At 42.3% G+C, this 23,418-nt stretch overlaps 1 protein-coding gene across 1 annotated transcript; it reads right to left on the reverse strand.

Moving 5' to 3' along the window:
- Positions 1–10,959: 10,959 nt before the first annotated feature.
- Positions 10,960–22,804, reverse strand: TLR7 (toll like receptor 7). The gene is made up of 3 exons (XM_032782412.2): positions 22,702–22,804; positions 12,516–17,434; positions 10,960–12,081 (listed from the first exon to the last, which is right to left on the reverse strand). Exons 1-2 carry the CDS (start codon positions 22,702–22,704, stop codon positions 14,285–14,287), a joined length of 3,153 nt encoding a protein of 1,050 aa, XP_032638303.1. The 5' UTR covers positions 22,705–22,804; the 3' UTR covers positions 10,960–12,081; positions 12,516–14,284.
- Between the last annotated feature and the right edge of the window lie 614 nt (positions 22,805–23,418).

The raw sequence follows: 23,418 nt of genomic DNA on the forward strand, positions 1-23,418 counted from the left end.
CTTTAGGCACACATTTCTGAAAACGTTGTCCACATCCTTCAAGTGGATGGTTCAGCATCTCCAGCAGATCCCTTCTGCCAGTCATAGATGTGGAGGATGAACCACTCTCTATTCTCTGGCATCCAAACTCTGTCACTTTCCTTTGATGGCAGAATTTGGAGGAAATTCCTTGAGCAGAGTCTCATGGAGTTTAATTGCCATTGTAGAATAGAAGAATCTTGTTTTGTGTAAGGCCTTCAGAACTGTCCCACTGTGCGTATGTGTGTGTGTGTGTATGTGTGTGTATGTACACACATACATACACTACTCAATTGATAGTAAAATATCTCCTGATTTCAGGTTCACTATGGGTGTATGTAAGTGAGTGTACACACACACACGCATACACATACACACACACACACTGAACAGGAGATTAGGAGATATTTTGAATATCAATTGAGTATTGTTAAGAAAGGATAGATACTATGCTACAAATCATATGCATTAAAAACTTGATGAAAGAATATCCTAAGAAATAACAAGAAGTTTGGCACAATATGTAATATATACTCTTTTATAAACATGTCTAGCTATCACTCTGTCACACACATGGAAACTGGCACAAGCTCACAAAAAAGAGAGAGAGAGAAATAGCCGAATACATTTATGTTAAAGAATTGTTTAACTATGAGTTTCAGCAGAGGGATTTAATCACTTACTTGCAGAAATGAAGAATCAACACTAGCAACTAAGTAGATGCTTCTAGTGCAGTGATGCAGTTATGAGAATGTGTACTTTCCTAAGTGGTCTTCTACATTGTAGACGGGCACAAAATCTGCCTTCAGGAAATTCTTTTAAGCCATATAGATAAAACGTCTCCTACTGAGTGGTTGGCATGAAATACTTCTCCATCTGAAAGTAAATCCAAAAAAAAGTATTATGATGATTACAGAGACTATTCCAATGTTAAGGTTGTAGCACATGGTTTTCTTTACACAAGCCCGTACAAAACAGGAAGTGAAGGGGCATAAAGAGGAAGATCAAGAGTAAGCAGAATAAAAATTAGGAAATATGAACTACATGTCTTCATGATGACTTGGGAAATAAAGGCTCAGACCATTCATGGTCAGTTAAACATCAGATGGAATTATTCCACAAGACTAGGGGTATGTTCTTGTGGCCTGACTGAATTCCAGTTTTGATAATTACATTCTGCCTACATAAATTCCCCATTTAGTTTTACTAGAAGTTATTCTTCATTCCTCTCCTGTGACACTGTTGTGTCATGTTGCTAAGATAGAATAGCTACTGTACTTGTGAAATTCTTTAAAGCACTTTGGGATCCTTCAGAGTAGCAGTTAACCGTATTTACAAAATGCTATTTGTTATCAGGAACTTATGAAAGCAAAAGAGTATGACTAAAGAGCAATAGTAGAAAAGACAAAACAACATTAGACGTAAAAATAAGAATAACACATCAAGACTAACAACAAAGGAGACAAAATGACCTGGAAGTAAAAGAGAGAAGTATTCAAATTAATTATTTAGTAAGGAAGTGAAGATTTAAGTGCTTATTTCATTTGAAGTCAAACCTAAATGTTTGTCATAGTGTGATCCTGTGGGTTTTGTTCTGTTTTTTGCTGGGAGAGATTCTTTGGGGTTGCCAACATTCTATGCATTATTTAATTTGCCTTCTCTACTTATCCATCAACCTGTATGCCCTACATTATGGCAATCCTTCCTTTAGCCAAGGGAGACAGACATGACTGTGTTCAAGACCCATCAGCATTATCTGGCCAAGAGTCATTTGACAGAGATGGAATGTAATGTACTCTCTTTTAAACAAGAGGCCGAGCACTCTGCCTCCACAGCAGCTCAATTTATCCAAAGGTGTACAATTTGATTGTAAACTCTGATCACAAGCCCTGTTTATTATTTGTATCACGGGTGGTTCCCGGAGCCCCCACTCAGGCTGAGGACCCATTGTGGAAGACACCCTACAGGCAGATAGGAAGACATTCTTAATGGAAATTGTGTACAATGCTGGGCACTGTAATGAAAATTCTACCAGACCTGTTAACCATACTTAGGTGTGCTCTTCAGTAGAGCTAGACAACAATTCAGGATAAATCATATAGCTGGTAAATGTAGTTCCCTTTACCGTTGTCTTCTATAAATGTAGACATTATTCATAATTGTTTGCCAAATAGCTTAAGCAAACTGATTTCAACCTATGGATTCTTTATGATTATGATTATTTGAGTTAACTTTACTAGTCTCCTAATATGGCATTGTTTCTGTTCCCTGACTGGCAACCAAAGTTTAACAAACAAGAGCTATGCCTAATTCACACCCCTGAGCAACATGACATACTGATTTAAGCTGTAATATATAACCATCGCTGAAGTCAGGAGTAGTAAGGACTGTGGAATTTGGCACGTAGACTCAGTTGCTGCACTAATGCGCTTACCTGTGGTCTGGAAATTCTGCATTATAGTGAGAGAGCCTTATGAAGCTCAAGCTATGCATTTTATTAAAGTAAAGGTTAGGCCACTCTCTCTCGTGCAAAAGATTTTAAATATTGGAACAACCTACGTAGGGATGTGGTGAATTTTCCATCTCTTGAAGTCTTTAAATCGAATTTGGATATCTTCCTAAAAGATATACTCTAGCACCAGAAGCTGTGGACTTTATGTAGGAATTACTGGGTGAAATTCAATGGCCTGTGTTATGGAGGAAGTCAGATTAGGTTAGATGATTACTCTGATCCCTTCTGGCACTAAAATCTATGAATTGTTTCGTTTGCTCCTCTGCTTGGCTGGTATTGCCCTGATCATATTAGCTCTCTTTATGGTAGATATGTGGTCTATAACTGGCAGGAAACATGATCTAACTGCTTCTGTGAAGTTGCCACCACAAATGCAACCATATTTCAGTTAAGTATTTGGATTAATGTTAACCAGTCTCCATTTTGTGTCATACAATTGTTCACCAGTGCTGTTTTCACAGAGTGCATCCACTTACCTTCACAGCTCTCATTTGATTGCCAGAGCTCTGGCCAGGTGAGTTTGGAGAACTACTATGTAATACAAAGTGTCAGTTGTTCATTCCAGACTAGATTGTATACAACATTATTTCATATATTTGCCAAGTGCATGATTGAATTTACTGTTCTCCATTTTTCAGCTGTTCTTTTCACTACAGTCGCAGTAAATCACAGTAACAATGTAGTAACTGAATGTGTTCCCAGTGTAAATAATTAACGACTGTAGAATGCTGTGACTATGTAAAGTGCCAAATAAATGTTGTTATTATCAGCAAAGGATACAGTCATCAATTTTGTGCATCAAAGATAACAGCCAGTTATGTGAAGTTTCACACATATGTTTGCATTTGGCACATATTGCTAATTTTGTAGTCCATATTTTTTCATGGCATTTTCAAATTCAGTCAGTACATACTTTAATTATAGATAGTTTTGTGTAATATTGGGTTTTATTGTCTCTAATCTGGGAAGAGATAAAGCCAATTAATATCAATTTGGATTGTTGAATATCTGTTACTGAGTATTGGGAATACTTTGTTAAATTTTGCAAAATTTCTCTTCACATAAAATTCATTATATAATGATAATTTAAACACAGAATCCCAAAATATGTTCAAGTATTTAAAATACATGCATATGAAATTTACAACAAAAGCTACAGATTTCATTTTCACTATACATTGATAAAATTATTTATTTGTCAAATTACTAATATCAGCAATAACTTAGGGAACTTAGAGGAACAAAAACTAGTTTGTGCAACCATTGTAGTCCAAGAACTGACTATATTTCTTCACTCTCACATTTTTGTTTTGTAATCTTACATTTCTTGTCTCTTTTGAACCATTTAAATACCTTTAGTTTGCCTTTAAAGGTCTTATTTTTTAAAAAGATATCTAACATGTCACTATTTCTAATATTCTTATTCTAAAAATAATATTTATTGGATATTTCACTCTCTTCTGGTTTCAAAGTTCTTGTGATGAGTTCAGGCATTGTTTTGTGTACAAAAATAATTATTTTGTTTATTGTATAAGTAGTGAAATATTTGGGGTAAGATTGTAAATGTAGCACATTCAAAGTGCCTCAGTGACTTAGCTGTCTAAGTCCCATTGACTTTCAAAGTCACTTTTGAAAATAGGATTTTGCCTATTAAGTCCCTTTGGTGCTTTTGAAAATGTTACCTTTGTTGAATCACACTTTTCTTGCAGCTCAGTGTCTGCATTAAGGAATTTGTGTCATTCTAGTAGGATTGTTTACTAAATTCATGAAATTTCCACACAGAAGAAAATGAGTATTTTTCTTTGTAAAGGTTAAAACAAGAATGTTGTGATATGTATGGGTTATCTGCTGCCAGGTGTGATCCCTGCAACATATAAGAAATATTATTTCCACAGTATTTGGGCTTTGGGGTACCGAAAGCAACAACAAAACTCTCTGTATATGTTGATCTGAAATTAACAATAAGCCTGATTGTCCCCCATATTTCCTGTGTGGAGGGTAACCTCTACAGGGGCAGATGGTCAGCTACTTCTGTGACCCTGGCCATCTCTGCTCCCATTAGCCTCTGCAGTGTTCCATGGCTGGGGATGGGACTAGAGCAGGGGTAGACAAAATTTGAGTATGGAAATTGTATGGTGGGCCATGAATGCTCATGAAATTGTGGGTTGGGGTGAGGGCTCTGGCTGGGGGAATGGGCTCTGGGGTGGGGCCAGAAATGAGGCATTCAGGATGTGGGAGGGGGCTCCAGGCTGGGGTAGGGGCATGAGGGGAGGGGTGAGGGCTCTGGCTGGGGGTATGGGCTCTGGGGTGGGGCTGAGGATGAAGGGTTGGGGGTGCAGGAGCTTCCTCCGGGCTGGGATGGAGGGGTTCAGTGGGAGGGAGGGGGATCAGGCCTGGGTCAGAAGGTTGGGGCGCAGGAGAGGGTCAGGGCTGCAGGCTCCACACGGCGCTTACCTCAAGCAGTTCCCAGAAGAAGCGGCATGTCCCCCTGCAGCTCCTACCTGGCGGCACAGCCAGGCAGCTCTGCATGCTGTCCCATCCACAAGCACTGCCCCTGCAGCTCCCTCTGGGTGCATGCGGAGCCCCCTGGCTGTCCCTACATATAGAGCCAGTGGAGGGACATGCCGCAGCTTCCAGGAGCCGAATGGGGCAAGCCCTAGTCCCCGCTCTCCGGTTGGAGCTCAAGGGCAGGGTTAAAACCTCTGGAGGGTCGGATGAGACCTCCAGGCCATAGTTTGCCCGCCCCTGGACTAGAGGGAAGTGCAGTGTCTTACCACCACCATGACATACACACCAGTCCCAAAGCAAAGCAATGGAAAAAATTAGTGCAGCCTGTGTCATTAACTTTTGTGCAGACTTTCTTCCATGCTCGAATATCTCCTTTAAAGTCTGCACCTTCAATGAAGTAGCAGTGTGCGGAAGTCTTTACTCAATGTCTTTGACTTATTTATTTATTTATTTATTTATTTGTAGCAACTATAGTGTGCTAGTTGCCTTATAGACCATATAGACTGACACATTCTCCCCCCACCCCCACCCCACAACTCTTTGGGTCGCCACCCCCACCCCCACCCCTGGTCCCCGTAAAGAGCATGCAATCTAACAGTAAATATAATCCATGCGGCAGCCCCTACTTTTACTTCTTTGCTTGAATGGTATTACCCAACAAGACATTTTTACAAGCAACAGCTGGCAAAATAGGGGGATGGGCTGATGAGGATTACAAAAATAAGGTCACAAGGTTACTTACTTATTATGCACATCTTGTTCCACAATATTTACAAAAATTGAGGGTGAGTAGTCCTAACCCACTAAAATTCCCATTGAGGGTCCAGTGTGCCTTCCTCAGCCACCTTCCTTCTCCCTCCTACCACCTTCTATCCTCACTCCATGTGGCAACTGTATGCATGCCATTTTGTGAATATTTCTCCTCTCCCACAACCAGAAAGCTGGCACCATCATTCATTAGAGGTCAAGAGAGGAGCTTTGCCTGTTTCCTTTTCTGTCTGAGGGAGAAGGGCCCCTGTCAAGAGGTTTGTTGCAGATGTCCGGGGCCAGCAGCAAGGTCCAGGATTGTCATGGGCCAGTGACTGACAAGCCCCACATGGATGTCTCAGTTCCTATGGGATAGGGATAGTTTGGGCCAAACTACCTCTGCTTGCTCTTGCAGGAGCTCTAACTGCTGATTCAATATCAAAGATGGTTAGGTCTGCCCCTGGGAGTTTTCAGTCAGCCTCCATGACTGGCATATGAGACCACTGGAAACCTCATCTGACTGGGTGGGGTGGGCGGTTTCCTCCTCCTGGTGTCTGGCTTGTCAGTGCTGGAGGGGACCTCACCTGAGCCACTGTTTTCTCCTCTCCTCCTCGCCACCCTACCTGGAGGAATAGCTTTGGTTGCTGCTGGTATAGTTTCTCACTCCCAGTGGTGGCAGGCCCCAGCCCTGCGAGAAGCTATTCCTCTCCAGCATGACTGGCTTGAGGAGGTGGGGGTATGGAATGACTGCACGTAGACTGTTGCCAGCACAAAGCTTAGGAACAGCTGTAGAATTTGGCTCATCATTATATATACAGGCCTCTATGCCTGGATGGAAGTGCCATACTTACAGGTTTCCATGCCAGTTACAGGAGAGCATAGCGAACAATCAAAAGCCTACATAGCACTGCATATATCACTTTTGCACAGTGCCCCTTGTCCATGTTAGTGCAAATGCTGGTGCCATCTACCTCTTTATGCCTGTTCGCATCTCCTGTATATGAATAGCATTAACTAATCATGAAGGTGTGGAGAAAGACATGGGGATTTGGGACATTTGACTTTCTATGGTAGTGGGAGCCCGGGAAAATGTACTATGACTATATGAGAAGAGAAAACATATGACACCTGTATGTGCTGTGTGAGGGATTTTTATTACATGTTGGCCAAAAGGAGAACAACAACAACAAAGATTTGTGGTTGTTGCTTCCTCATCACATCGCTACCTTCACATAGCATGACCTGCTTCTCTAAGGCAGACAAAAGCACAGAAAAAGAAGTCAAAGGTTAGATTTGGTGTGGTGATCCAGCATGACACCAAGAATAATCACTGGGATTCACAACGCCTGAGTTAGGCTCCCTAGACAACGAATGGTGAGAGATTAGGCACCTTAGCATAGGATTGACAAAAGCCAGCAAGCTCAGCAGCTCCGTGGCTAAGCTTGTTTGTGGGAGCTGCAAAGAAATGGGGGTGTCCTAATCCCTGCTCCTCTCATGGCTTGATCACCTCTCAGATGAATGCTATAACCACAGGCTATAGAGTCATTCTCTGACTTGTGCGCTCTTTCTTGCTCTCGCTCCAGCCCAATGACTCTTTCACTATTTCACAGTGGAACAGCTTCAATAGGAGAGAATGAGACTCACTTGCACCGAAATAGTCTTTACCCCAGGGGTTAGGGCATGCCCCTGAGAGGTAACAGAACTGTGTTTAAAGCCCATCTCACCAGAGGCATCTTTTACTGCAAAAACTTAGATGCCAGTTGAGTTTAGGCACCTACAGCATTAGGCAACAGCAACTGAGCAGGAGTTTTATGAATCCCGTGGGGCCTGATTCTGGGCTTTAGAGGCCTAAGGTGACAGGCACCTAATTCCTTTCTGTGAATCTAACCCCCTCCCCCCGCAAGCTTCTCTTAGCCAACAATGACAATATGGAGATAATTATAGTCACACATTTTATTTTGAATTTTTGCTTCCTCATTTTCAGAGCTCATTTTGAAAGGCTTTTGCAAAGCAAGGCTCAGCCAGCATGGAGGAAGGAGGCAGGAAATGCTGAGGACAAGGCAAGACGTACATTTTCTATTTTTGGTGTGCAATGTTGCTTAACAGTTGGTTCCGCTGGCAGCCCACACACAGCCAGCCTCCCACTCTCCTTTTGTTTTCAGCTCTCGAATACTATTGTGATGTTCCCTTATAAAACACCCTGCAACATAATATGCCTGCTTTCTATTTACAGTGTATCTCTTACCTGAGGGATTCCCACATGTTAGTGCTGAGGAACAAAAAGCAAGATGATCTGGGGTTTCCAAACATAGTACCAGCTGTACAACAGGACGTCTTATGTAGTCTACAACCTGCTCCTTAGTCCTGCTCATGTTAGCATGGCACCAGCTAAGGAAGGATGGGTCCAGCAACTAATCAGACCCATACTAATACTAACCAAAGCTGTATTTCCAATCAATATGATCATAGTATTATGAAGGTCACACTATAATTAAGGTATAGAGGGGCACATCCCTTCAGCACATGTGACTGCTATTAAAATATTGCTAATTCTGTCAATACCATTCCAGTAGATGGTATGATCTTGCCATAGGCTAAGAAGTGTTGAGTGTAGTTAGGGTGACCAGTCAGCAAATGTGAAAAATTGGGACGGGTTGCGTGGGGGCGGGGCGGGGTAATAGGAGCCTATATAAGAGAACAAATCGGGACTGTCCCTATAAAATCAGGACATCTGGTCACCCTAAGTATAGTCAGTCCATAGAAATAACATATTTATGAAACATGTGGGGGCTTTGTTCACTAAAATGTTGCTAACAGACTTCCAGATTTGCACCATTCTCTATGTGTTAATATAGGCCCAAGTTGTCATTCCTCCCACACTGAGGCCCACTGACTTCAAAGGATCGAAATCTCTACCATAATTAACTATCTATGAACAAAGGCAAGTGTTGCAGTGTGACCTGAAAGTAAATAAAGTCAGACACTGGGAGCCAGATTCAGAAAGGGTCTGAAGCATTGTGCTGCAACAGCTAATTTTTATATGCTTAGAAAATCACTGGGGTCGACGACTCCTGAGTTAGGCCCTAAACAGTGAATGGGGAGAGATGGGTAGCTCAGAGTGAGCGCCACAAAAGTCAGCATGTGAGGCAGCTCCTGGCCTAAACTAGCCAAATGAAGATGTTGACAAGAGGGTGGGTCCTAGCCCCCAGCCCCTCAGGGAATTCAATGCATCAGTTCACAACCGTGAACCCTCTCTGAGAGGCAGGTGCCTAAACTGTTTTGTGCAAGAAATGCCCAGTAATTAAAGCGCTCATTCACCCTGCAGGAGAGTGAGGTTCAATGCCCCTGGCCCCCACGTCTGACAGGGAGAAAGGCCTCAGATAGGGTTCATCCACATTCCACAAGTGTGCCCATTCAACTGAGCACTGGGATAGTTTGGTATGCAGCTCCTTCCAAGCTGTTCCACTCCAGCTAAGTACTGGAATAGCATTTGGACCAAAAGGACAAAGAAAATGACTCGATCGTTTGGTGATGAAGGCATTGACATGAGGAGGTGGGATACACTGCCCTTGCTCCAGTGAGTTAGTTATCTATAGTGCAACAGCTTCAACACGAGAGACTGAGAGAATCTCCCATCAGAATACTCCATAGGTCAGTGGTTAGAGCACTCTCCTGAGATGGAGGAGATCTCTGTTCACCCCCTTGGGAAGAAGGAGGAAGTGACCCTGAGTCTCCTACAGTCTGGCTAAGTGCTCTAACCCTTGGCTGAAAGTTATAAGGTGGCTGTCGGAGTTTCAGTGTAACTGCACATGTATCCCCCCTCCACTTAAAGTTTCCTGTTCCCAGCCATTACCTCTCTGTGGGTGGGGGGTAGCGGGGGGGTGGAGCTAGAGGTGACACATGGGGGGAAAGGGGTCACTGCCCCCCCCGATTTTCTGCTTGGCTTCTACTGAGCATGCTCACACAAACTGAGCATGCTCAGGAACACCTGCTGAAGCTGTTGCCCTCATTCTGCCCCCCACTATCGGCAGGTATAGGTCATTGCTGGGTGAAGCCACTTCTCTATGCCTTCTAATGAGGCATTTTTAAGGCTACACCGCCCCCTGCCTTAGGGCATGTCTATACTACACACTTAAGTCAATCTATGTTAGGTGGCTGATGGCTGGATGATGGTCGCTGACAGGACCATGATGGCTGACATCCACGCTACCCTTCTTCTGTTGGTGGTGGGCGTCCTCACTAGGAGCGCTTCCACCGACTGAAGAGGTGCAGTGTGGGGGACTGAGAGCCAGGGCTCTCACCTCTGTGCAGCTTCTCATAGGGAGCCCAGCTGCCCCCTGGGCGCTCAGCTCTCGCTGCTGGGAGCAGGGGCCAGTCATCCTGGGCTTCTCACCTTCTTGTTCCCTGCTGGGAGTGGATGTCAGCTGCCCAGGCTTCTTTGATCACTGAGTGGGGAGCCTCTGGGCAGCAGCCGATGTAAGTAAGGCAGTGTCTACACAGAGACTGTGTCGTCTGGTCCTAACCACACTGACACAAATGCTACACCTCTCATGGAGGTGGAGTTATTATGTCCGTGTAGTAGGGTGCTTATATCAGCCGGACAAGGCTGTAGTGTACACCCTGACATAATTAGGTCAACGTAAGCGGCCTCACATAGATCTAACTGTGTAGTGTAGATCAGGCCTTACACTGTAATATCCCCAACAAGTGAGTCTGCCTAATGGCCAGCACCTGTGCTTTGCTTTCTCTCCAAGGGCTATGACCAATCAGTGACAACTCCAGGCACCAGCGCTCCAAGTGCATTCCTGGGGCAACAAGCTGCAGGGGACGCCCTGCCAGTCCCCGCGAGGGTGGCAGTCAGGCAGCCTTTGGCGGCGCGCCTGTGGGAGGTCCACCGGTCCTGCGGATTCAGCAGCAATTCAGCAGCGGGTACGCCAAAGCCGTGGGACCGGGGACCTCCTGCAGGCAAGCCACCGAAGGCTGCCTGACTGCCGTGCTTGGGGTGGCGTAAAGGCTAGAGCTGCCCCTGTGACCAGTGTATTGCCAGCAGTTCCCAGTAAGCACACAGCTCTTTTTATGCAAGCACATTTATTCTTTCAGTTAAAAGTTTTGCAAAGAAAACATACATTAAAAACAATAAAAGTTCATGTAGACATGCTGAGACTTACCAGTAGTGACCCATCCGTCTTATGGAGCCCTAGTAGGCCAAAGTCTTTCCAATCCTTCTGCAAGGTTTGCCCCTCACACACCCCCTCCCCCATCATTCCCATATCAACAAAAGGTCCTGTCCCTTTGCTGGGTCACAGAAAAGGCTCCAAGTTAATCTAAACCCAGGCTGTTTATTCTTTGTCTGAGGGTCTCTGGAAAACCCAGCTTGAACTGGTATAGGCCAACCTCCCCCGGGAGTGGTACCTCTCTGGAGGTTATTCATTTTAATTACCATATACTGTTTCTAGTTCCTGGTGGAACTGCAGCAACCCTTCCCCCTGAAGTAACATGCAATCCCCAGCCCACAGTGTTACGTAAACCTTTCATATGTTTACCACCAAATGGTTCCCACAGCTATTGCATACAATTGCAATGTATGTCTCACAGCAGGGGAGGGGGATTGATTCTGGATCTCCCAGAGCCTGGGTAAATTGTCTAACCACTGGGGATAAAAGTTATAAAATGAGCACTTACTTCTCATGGATTCAGAATGGGCCCCAATCGCGTAACCATGCCCTAACCACACCTATCAGCTCAGGCGCTGCAGGTGGGGTCGCCGGAGGAATGCCTAGCTTTCCCTGGATTGTTGCACTGCACCTTTGGCATGCGGACAACCAATGTGAGGCAGCAGTGCGCATGCCCAGAGGCAGACACGTAGGTGCCTAAGAAACTTTTACAGTGAAAATTTAGCCATGACGTTAGTTTACACACCTACAAGGTTAGGCAGCAGCCAAGCAGGTGTTTTGTGAATGCCAGTGGCATCTAAATGTTGATTTAGGGGCCTAAGTGGCATTTAGGTGCCTAAGTCCATTTGTGAATCTGGCTCTGGTAGACAAACAGGGTAAGCAAGTTCTTGCTCAGCTCCTCTCACAGTTAAGGCAGAGGGCTTAAGCCCCTCAATTGATCTTCACTGTCATTCTCTTCTCTGAGGTATCCAAGCTGTAAACAATTTAGGGCATTTACTAACAATCTGTTGCGTATGATTATTTCTTATATTTTTTTTTTCTTATAAGCATGGGTTAGATTGGGCTGAGATCCACCAGGAGAGTGACCAGCGCCCAGATACTCAAAGTTACTTAGGTGCTTAACTGCCATTGAAATCAATGGGTGTTAGACTCCTAAATACCTTGGAGGATCTGGGGCCAGGTACTTTGTGGTACTTGCTATTTTGTACTTTAACTATACATTTTTTAAAAGTCTTTAGATCTTATGCTTACAATGATCATCTTCAAAATGTGACCAAGTATAAACTAATGCACAGTCTGTGTTTTAGTCCATGAGCAGTCTGAAGCAATAGCTCAGAGAGAAGCATGAATAAATAAGACAGACTTTTCAGCTTGGAAAAGAGAGAACTAAGAGGGGACATGATAGAGGTCTATAAAATCATGACTGGTGTGGAGAAAGTAAATAAGGAAATGTTATTTACTCCTTCTCATAACACAAGAACTAGGGGCCACAAAATGAAATTAATAGGCAGCAGGTTTAAAACAAACAAAAGGAAGTATTTCTTCACACAGTCAACCGGTGAAACTCTTTGCAAGAGGGTGTTGTGAAGGCCAGGATTATAACAGGTTTAAAAAAGAACTAGATAAATTCATGGAGGATAGGTCCATCAATGGCTATTAGCCAGCATGGGCAGAGATGGTGTCCCTAGCCTCTGTTTGCCAGAAGCTGGGAATGGGTGACAGGGGATGGGTCACTTGATAATTATCTGTTCTGTTCATTCCCTCTGGGGCACCTGGCATTGGCCACAGTCGGAAGACAGGATACTGAGCTAGATGGACCTTTGGTCTGACCCAGGATGGCCGTTCTTATGTTCTTATAAGCTTACACAGAGCTCGGAAACATACTCAGGGTATGGCTACATTAGAAATTTCAAAGCGCTGCCCCGGCAGCGCTGAGGGAGCGCTGCCACGGCAGCGCTTTGAAGTTTGAGTGTAGTCAGAGCCGCAGCGCTGGGAGAGAGCTCTCCCAGCGCTGCTTGTAAACCACATCCCTTATGGGTGTAGCGTGTAGCTCTGGGAGCCGTGCTCCCAGCGCTGCCGCCCTGATTACACTGACACTTTACAGCGCTGCATCTTGCAGTGCTCAGGGGGGTGTTTTTTCACACCCCTGAGCGCGAAAGTTGCAGCGTTGTAAAGTGCCAATGTAGCCAAGCCCTCAGTGTCACAGTTAAATACAAGGTGGAACAGATTGTTTAGCATAAGTAGTTAACACATATTTCAAGGGACCATTCAAGATGAAGTGCCCCATTAACACTCCTTCAGTCATTGGGGAGGAGGGAGGTGAGAAGGAAGGGAGGGGAAAAAAGGCATCCAGGAGCAAGGGAAGGGGGTTGTTAGTGGCTTATAGATTGTTGTAGTAAGCCATACATACAGTGTTTTATTGAGTCCATGATTTTTAGTGTCTAGAGAAGTTATGAATTTAAGCTCCCAGGCTTGTCTTTTGAAGATGTTGGGCAGGTTTCCTTCGAGAATGAGGACTGAGAGGTCAGATGTAGAGTGATTATTCTGTGAAAAGTGTTCACCCACAGGTGATATGGTGTTTTTGTCATTTTTCAGTGAGAATTCATCTGAAAGCATAGTAATTGTCTGGTTTCACCCACATAGTTGTTATTGAAGCATCTAGTGCACTGGATGAGGTACACCACCACATCTTGTGATAGGCACGTGTGGAATTCATGGGCCCTGAAAGGTGTGTTGTGGGGGGTATTGATCATCGTAGCAGTGGAAATATGTCTACAGGTTTTGCATCTCTTGTTCTGGCAGCCTCTGGTGCTGCTTTGAGTTGGTGACCTATAGTTTTATGTGAGAATACTATTTAATCTAACAATGATCCAAAGAGCAGCAGTTTCAAGCACAGCTAAACCCCTCTTAGTAGTCCATGTAATACAGTACCACAAGTAAGTGGTCTCAGAGGTATTTGAGCCAACCTACATGAGATGCTCGTAGCCTCCACTGAACTGAAAACTGGAAGCTATGACTCTGTTCCAAACCTGAGTCTTCCAGCTGGTAGTGCATTTTATTTCTATGTGTAGCAGTAAGTCCCAGGTAAAGTGCACGTCATTGAAACAGCCTGGTTGGCAACTGGTGGTTAAATGTAAGGCTATCATGTTGCAGGGAGACAAGTAAAATATTGTCTTTGCAATATTAGTTGTGGCATATAACTTTTGATATAATGTCAGGCTTAAATTGTCTCCCATGCTTTGAAACCTTCTTCAAATAAAATTTGAGTTTCATTGTCACCCAGTCTACTCAGTATCATACTAAGATTTTACAGGGTGTAGGAGAGCTACACAGTTTCTCGGAACAGTTTGTTGTAGGTCATGTCATTGTTTGTCGCTATTGCATTTTTCAGACACTGCCAGAAGTAACACTGGGACCGAGGATTGGTTGGCCACTCTAGGACAGAGCTACTGCACAGCCTCTTCCTCAGCCGGAGGTACCTGGACTTCTTCAGAACTCTCTCAAGAAATATCAAGATAATCACATCCACTTTTTCATCCATAAGTCTCTGGTGTGCCATATAAAATGCTGTCTTAAAGATGCCACTTGTTGTGTACTTGTTAGTCAGCACAAATATGGTTTTTCGGCTCAGTTGTATGCTCTGGGAAAGGTTGTCTAAAACTGGTTGCCCCGGCAGCCAATCTCTTTCTTCCAAACATAAATTGAACTGTTTATCTTTTTGATCTTCCAGGTTTTCAACTAGTTCTTTCAAGATCCATTCAGTTACAGCTGGATCTTCGTTATCGTAGGAAATAAAAGCATCATAGCAAGTCTCTGGTGAATGTAAACGCCGATAGCCCTTTATCTTGGCAGTGCAGAAATGATAACTATACCACACATCCCAGAAATAGAGGTGACTTGTAACTGTGAACACAATCAGACACAGGATAGCTGATGCCGACACAGAGAACAGGATCACATGAGAGGAGTCCAATTCGCAGGAATACAGATCCAATAAAATCACACTCTTACCTTTTTGTGCTCCTGGGCCTGCACAGGTCACATCTGTGGCCAGCAGGGGAATCGTAACCTCAGTCTGGTTGATCCACCAAACAAACCACACAGCATCACAAATGCACTTGAAAGGGTTGCCATGTAAAAGCAACATCTCCAGATTGCTGATAACATTCTCTGGGAAGCTAGATTTCTTAATTATTTGGATTTTGTTTGAGCTGAGGTCCAAGTATTTTAACTGGAAAGCATCTCTGAGAAAGTACTTAGTCAGCCATCTGATCCTATTGTTCTTTAGTATCAGTTTGTGGAGGGTTGCAGAGCAATTGGACAGCTCCAAGGGGACGGTACTCAACAGATTGTTGCTAAGATCCAAGGTTTCTAGTTTTTCCAAACAGGGGAGTTTCCCCCAATTGAAAGACTTCAGCATATTATTGGTTAAGCTGAGTACCTTGAGCCGTGGAGGCATGCCTTCAAAAGCACCGGGAGGCAAAAAACTCAGAGAGTTGTAGGAAATGTCCAGGTGCTCTAGGTTAGTCAGATTCTTGAAAAATGACAAGTATCTAGTATCCCCATCCCTCCATAAAACATCTAAGTGATTTCCTTTGAATTCCAAAATCTGAAGAGAATGACTTTCCATCCCCATATTAGTAGAAGTGGAAATTTCATTCCCATTCATCATCAGCTTCTTCAGAAAGGTCAAATTCTTTGTAAAATCAAGCTTGTGAGTAATACCTTCTGCCAGAAAATAATGTTTGTTATCGCTCAGGTCTAGAATTTCCAGATCTTTTAGTTCCTGGAAGGCAGTCGAGTACAGCAAATCAATCCGATTGTTAGAAAAATCCAGATATTTCAGTCCAGACAGAGGGTAGAACTCACTTCCATTCAAAGTCTGGCTGATAGCATTACCTGACAAGTTGAGGCATTTGAGGAAAGTGAGATGCTGAAAGTCAGAGGGGTTGATAAAAAATATGTTGTTTCTGCTTAGATCCAGGGTTTTCCCATAACTGAGGCAGTCCTCATTGACAGAAGGTTGGAAGGAAGCAGCCTCTTTGTCTTTGGATTTACAACTTCGTCCATACTCATCATACCTGAAATAATGCATTTCCTGCACCATTCGGCTTTTGTATTGATCTACTGAAGCCATGGGTATAGAACAAAAACCATGATTATTGAATTCACCTGAAGAAGGAGATATTTTATTTACTGAGAGGTCTATCATTTTAAGAGATGGGAATTTTTTAAACATACTCAAGTTAGCAAGTTTGATAAAATTAGTTCCCAGGTCCAAGACTGTCAAATTTCTAAGACGAAGCAATGGACGTAGGTTTTCTTGACTCAATTCTCTGAAAACATAACCCTTAACCCTCAAGATTTCTAGGTGTGAGAGGGAGGAAAATGTCTTAGACAGGTTCAAAAATGAAGAATAGACCTGAAGTTCAAAATTAAAGGAGAGATCCAGCTCTACGAGGTTGGGGATAAAGTTTAAAAAACAAGCTTCTCCAATTTCTTTGGCCAGGAAATTTTGGGAAAGGTCAAGCACTTTGAGATTCTTGGTGTTCTTAAACCAGCTACTGGGTACATTGTGAAGGGAGTTACTGTGAAGGCGCAGAATTTTTAATTGCTTTAAGGCATCAAAGGCCTTGTGATGGATCCAAATTGGGGCATTATTAGGGCACGGAGTACATGGAAATGGGACATTGTAACAGCGAGGGCAGTTGCCACTTAAATCAAGAATTTCCAAATTGTAAAGGTCATTTAAATCATGTTCCTGAACTTTTTGAATCATGTTATTGTAAAGGTACAGTTCCTTTAAAGTGGATGACAAATTATGTGGAATGTAGGTTAAATTATTGGATTTCAGGGACAATACGGTTAAATTTCTCAAGTCCTGGAAGGCTGCTTCTTCAATTTCAAATGAAACATTGCATGGATTACGGTAATAGCAGTTCTGTCCCAGGTACAACATTTCTACGTTTCCAAGTTCTGACAAATTCTCTTTTGTAATGGAAAAAATGCTGTTTGCTTCAAGGCTCAGCAGGTGTAAATTAGGAGGAAGACCCCGAGGTATTTCTGATAGCTGATTTCCATCCAAGTACAATGACTCTAACTTTGTGAGAGTGGCAAAGCTACTGTTCTGGATCTGCAGTCTCCTGGTGCACACATGATCCTTAGGCCCCAGTCGAACAGGCACACAGTTGCACCTGAAATCAATCTCCACAAGATTATCAAGATGGACAAAGGATGTTGGGTAAATGTTTGGAATATGGTTAATGGTGAGAGTCAGGTTGGTGGTGTTACGAGGAATCCCATGTGGAATTTCGGTCAGGCGACGATCACTGCAGTCCACTATTATATTGGCTTTTGAAGCTTCTACTTTCACATCACAGGGTAAACTTTTAGGAAACCATCTGGCTGACAGCAGCTTGGAAAACAGGAAGAGCAAGAGGAAGAGGAGTCTGTTTGAGGGCCATGTGTGAAAGGCCTGAAAAGAAGGAAAGAAACACACATTTATTTAGTACAGCTGCAATCTAGATCTACAATTATTTTTCCCTTTTAACTATTAAATATTGGATCCCAAAGTTCTCTATTCAATAAAGTACTACAGAACATTAAAGAACTTACTCAAAAGTGTTGTGAAAGACAAATTAAAATTCAAATACCTGGGAATTCTCTTTGGGTAATCTCCATTTCCGTGAACAGCTACATTATACTCATGTAGGCCCAAAGAAGTCTATCTGAAAACTTGTGTGGAATTAGGTAGCTCAATTTAAAAGGATTAAATAAACCCCACATAGAAATCTATCAAAACAGTCCAGCTGCATATGTTAACTCAGCAAGGAGAGATCTGACATTTGTTTCTTTTCACACTCAGGATTTTCCCCTATATTGTACTTCTGTATATCCTTTGAGAATGTAGTAATATTATATTTAAAGGTACAGGAGAAATGTTTCAAAGAGTTCATTTTAAATACACAATAAGCTGTGGCTGTACAAAAGGAAGCAGTGAAATGACTATTGCACAAATTGCTGTCAAATGCACAAAATAAACAAATGGAAAAAATAGGGTGTTTTTGTTTTTAGGATACTCAGGTTCAGTTTACAGTGGCATAAGGGCTGGTCTATATGGAGCCTTAGTATGTGGCAAGTTGGAGTGTACATCTACTGCAGAAAAGCCTGCTGTGCGCTAACCATCCATGCGGATCCCTTGCCATGCACTAAACGTTCCGTAGAGCGCTTCGATCTACTGCTGTACACTATAGAACTTTCAGTGTACGGTAGTGGGTCCACTCAAAAACTTTGTGTGCAGCAGGCTAGGCTAATGTGCTACACATTAACACCCTGACTTGATCTCCATGTGATCAAACTGTACATTTTCAAAAAGTGACTAGTGACTTGGGTGCCCAACTTGAGACACATTAAAGAGGCCTGATTTTCAGCAGGTAGGTACTCTGCACCCTTTAAATCAAACAAAATATACTATCACTATTTAACAAAATCACTATATACTTTTGAAAATTCAGGCCAGTAAACCCAGATGTTGATGTAACAATGATAGGTTAAAAGGAATCAAGCAGAGATGTACTTTTAAATTGGCTGTGTCCCTTTAACAAATAATAATAGCTAAATAAGAAAGACAAAGCCCACAGACATTTCAGGTCACAGAATCTCCCCAAATGAGCTCTCTTTTCACATCTATCTTTGTGATTTTGGCCACTCTTTTTATTTATATTTGTATTGGTATAGGGGGGACAGGAATGGGGAAGTAACCTTACTCAGTATTCTAGTGGACATTTCTTTCTTTCATGTGCAGTGCATTTTTTTTGTTCAAGAAATATTATTCACTGAAGTTGTCAATCACCTGAATTTCAATACAATTGTAATTATCCTTATTTACTGTGTTATTTTGGAACTGGCTTTTATCTGGATCTTTTTTTGTTTGGTGCATACATTCAATCAAAACTTTAAAAAAATTCATAATTAAAATTTCTCCCTCAGTAATTTGATGTGTAAGGACTGGAGAACAAAACATTATACACAGTGCTCTTTAATGAAATGAGGGAACGTATTGACTAAATGTGGATGTTTTAAGCAGCTAATTACACTGAAAATCAGATGCTTAACCAGATGCCATGAGGTATGCCCAAGTGTTTCTTCAGTCCTGTGTGAACATCTTTCTGTTATTACAAGCCACCCGGTAAACTGAAAGTCTGGGAAAGTGCTGTTGAACACTAATTCAGACACACTTGGTAGGTAACATAGGCATTTTGAATATTTAGGTACTCATGTTATATATATTCTGTGCACTTAAGTTGCTCCCCTGCTGCTCCTCCACCCCTGCCATTTTGTATTTATTTGTAACCTAAAATAGCCAGCCCCAGAGGTATACAAAGGAGTTGACAAGAACTGAAAGAGACCAACCATGAGAAATAGATGGAAAGGCTCTCACGTGACACTGCATTTCTGTTCTCTAGGGTCAACAGCTGGTTTAAGAACTTCAGGAGATTTATTCTATCAACTTTCCAATATAAAGCTTCAGTACTAAAGTATGGACATAAAAAGTCATTTACCTAGGGTGACCAGATGTCTCAATTTTATAGGGACAGTCCTGATATTTGGGGCTTTGTCTTATATAGGCACCTGTTACCTCCTACCCCTGTCCCGATTTTTCACACTTGCAGTCTGGTCATCCTACCTGATTCTCATCCAATTGAAGTCAATGGGAGTTTTGCCATTGACTTCAATGGCAGCTGGATTGTGTTCTAGGAGATGTTTTATGTCAATGAGACAAATTTCATTTATTTTCATATAAGGTTCAGATCAGTTCTCTAAATTCCTAAGGAACTTCAACCTTTCCCATACTGTGACTCCATTTGACAACACCAAAAAGTGCCAGAATCCTCCTACACTTCCATGTAGCCATAAAGTAAGAGAAATTGGTTGCAACCTCCAGGTTGAGAACTCATGATTTAGATGAGATCAGTGAATAACAGGATTATAAGGGTAGACAAATTAGGTAATATGCAGAGTAGCAATTAAAAAAATCACCCCCGCAACTCAATATTTTTCATTAATAAACAATAGAGGTGGTGAAGGAGGAGGGACAAAAGGGAGATAAAGAGGGGAAATATTTAAAAAAAAAATTAACTGAAAACGAAATTAACTGGAGAAAAAAACCTGAAAAAATTAACTGAGAACTTTGAACACGATGAAAAATTACCCATTGAAATCTTCATTTGGTTGGAAAATGAATTATTTTTGTTAAAAAAGTTGCAAGAGAAAAATTTCGACAATATTATGCATCACTTCATTTTAAGGAGCACATTTAGTAAACTCAGTAACAGCACATACGCAATCAGTAACTTTTATAAGGGATAAGTAAATACATAAATGATTATTAGAATAATGAAAATTGCTGCCAAAAGGGTGCTTTACAAACAGCTGCTCCTCTACCAACAGCAAGGTCTTCTCCAGAACCATGAGCAGGATACTTGAGGCTATACACCAATCATGAGAGCTGGAACAGATGTTCACAATCTCTAGCACAAGGTTGCTAAGGAAGCCTCAGGCTCCCTAGCTCGTCTCCAGAATTATGAAGTGTGTCTGTCACAGAGGTCAGTGGGAGTTTCTCCACAAGCACTATTATAGGGGAAGACATGTCTAATGACAACCCTTTGTGGGTAGCTCAAAGAGCCTGCTGGGAGTGGGAGTAGTGTGTTTCAAGGGACTTATCTGGCAGAAGACAAGAGAGGCACCATCACATGTCAGGAAGAAGAGGAGAAAAGGATATAAGGATGCCAGTCCTTCTCCCATCCCCAAACAAAGACCAACGTATGTTTGTTGGACTCGAACTTTCAAGTTCAGGTTTGTACAGGTCTTGCTGTAACAGAAATGCTGTTGGATTCTTCACTATGATGGTTCGCTATGGACAATTTAGACATTTTATTCAAACCTGTGCTTTGACACTTTTTAGATACATTTCTTAGAGAAGAAGGATGGTGCTGTGATTAAGGTATTGGACTGGTACTTGGGAAACCTGGGCTCAATTCTTAGCTCTGGCACAGGCACTGACTTTTGGTTTTGCTGGTGAGTGATTTTGAAGAGGGGTGTGTGTTGGGGATGGGAGAGCTCTACCAGCTTGGGGGGGCGCTATTTTCAGCATATTTATACACTTCTTTTATATCCTAGTTATTGAATATGTGTCTATCATTGATATCTTAATTTAATCCTTATTAAGATAGTAATGAACTACATAATCATACTGTGAATTATAGTATATTAAAATCATTGCACTCATCTACAAGCTGTCTTCATTAGTGACCCAGTCTAAAGACATTACATCTCACTATAGCTTTCTGGATGAAACTGTTGGCAACACTGTGGCTTGTGAGGGCAGTACTGGGTTTACAATGGCACCCTGACGCTGGGTGCACACGCAGGAGGGTCCCAGTTCCACCTTCATTCTGCCCTGAGGCCCCATTCCCACTCAGCCTCTTCCCCCTGAGGTCCTGCCCACCACCCGCTCCTCTCCATCCCCTTCTCACTGTGTGAGAGGTGGAAGGAGCCTTGAGGGAAAGAGGCCAAGTGGGGGTGGGTCCTCAGAGCAGAGTGTGAGCTGAGCACCCCCACTATTTTTTTTCTGTGGGTGCTTGAGGCCTGGGGCACCCACAGAGTCAGCGTCTATGTCACAGGCTTCCTGTGTGATCCTGGGAAAGCTACTTAGGGCCAGATTTCTAAAGGTGTTTTAAATGCTTAAAATGCAGCTCTGTAATTTTGAAAATCTCAATAGGCACCTATCTCCTATCGATTTCTGCATCTTTTGGTGCCTAAATACCTTTAAAAATCTGGCTCTTAATGTGTCTGTGCTCAGTTTCCCATCCATGAAATGGAGGGAGCACCACTTCTATTCTTTCCTCACCATTCATCTGTCTTATCTATTTTGTTTGTAAGCTCTTTGGTTAAGAAACTGTCTCTCAAATTTTTTGTCCATATTGCAAACTATTATAATACAAACAAGAGTAGTGTCTTTCCAAGTTCTTTGTAGAAAGAAGATGGAATTAGCAATAAAAATTTGTGTCAAAGTCTTCAGAGTAAAAGAAACTGAAGTTTAAAAGAATAGCTGCAACCTTTGCAGTTGTTTTCTGCATAACCAAGTTGTTGCTATTGTAGGAAGTGCAAAAAGGGCCTCTTTCTGCTTGATTAACATTTGATCAAGTGATCCTCTGGGAAAATGCCAGCATTTCATTGTTTCATGTAAATCAACATATTTTTATAATCAGACTGTGTGGCTGTCCATGACAATGTAAGGACCAATTATGACTTGTAGAAACCCTATCAAATCCACATCTGACTTACAGTATTCATCAAATATTCAGAAACAATGCACTGGGGATATTTTCTACATGGACTTTTATCATCCCTCTTTGTTTTATACAAATTTTAAAGGCAAAATGTAATTGGAGCAGAGAGAGAGAAAATAGCATCCCAAGAGATATGAACATTTTGGAAGATATTATTGTTATTAACATGCTATAATACTAAACTTGCAATAAAATAGTAGAAGCAAATGTTATCTGTCCCGTGATCCGTCTTATTGTGTAATGCCAACTATAATCATTATGACGAATTATGAAATTGATGTTGGGATGGAAAGGGAAGAGGATACAGTCTGAAAAATCCCCCTCTCACCCACCTTGCAGTTCCCGTTTCACCGAGCTCTAAGAATATGCTTAAATTGGAAGCTGAACCTACCATTTTCTGTGTTCTTCCAAGACTTAGAGGTGACTTTTCCTCAGCAAAAACTGCAAATCAAAGCGGAGACACAACAGCTTGAAAGGGGTGCCCACTGCTTCAGCTCAGGTACAGAAGAAAGCAGAAAATGGCATAACTCGCTGAGACAACAGAATAATGTTAGGATACTATCGTTTCTTCAGTCAAGATGAAAGTTGAGAAATCACTTACATGTTAAACAGCTGCTGCTACTCACTTCCTTAAAGCTATATATTTAAATTAAGCCTTTGGGACCTCATTTATTCCAGCCCACCCTCTACGCCAATAAAAACAGCTCAGGGTTTTACCTGTTCTTATTTCCCCTTTTCCCAGAGTCCACATTTGCTCATGAAGAAGAGGTGCAGTGTCATAGATTCTATATAGCAATTCACCATCAAGTTTGCCATGTTTTTATATAGCTTCCTTTTCAAATGGCTTATTTTAGCCAAATACAATCTCTCTCTCTCTTTCTCTCTCTCATACCTTCAGCAGCCAGACTGGCTATGGTGACTCCTACTCCAAGAATCTCCTGAGAAGCCCAGCTGAGGCAACATGGGTGACCACAGTGGGTGCACAATGCCAAAATATTTAAGGAGGAGAATTAAAAAAGTGAACTGGGTAGGGAGAAGAGGGTTGCTAGAAAGGAATAACATCCACTCAGATGACCCAAGATTCGCACAAGTTCAACTTCCTCTTTCT

This window comes from Chelonoidis abingdonii, chromosome 1, assembly GCF_003597395.2.
Source record: "Chelonoidis abingdonii isolate Lonesome George chromosome 1, CheloAbing_2.0, whole genome shotgun sequence".
Lineage (NCBI taxonomy): Eukaryota > Metazoa > Chordata > Testudines > Testudinidae > Chelonoidis > Chelonoidis abingdonii.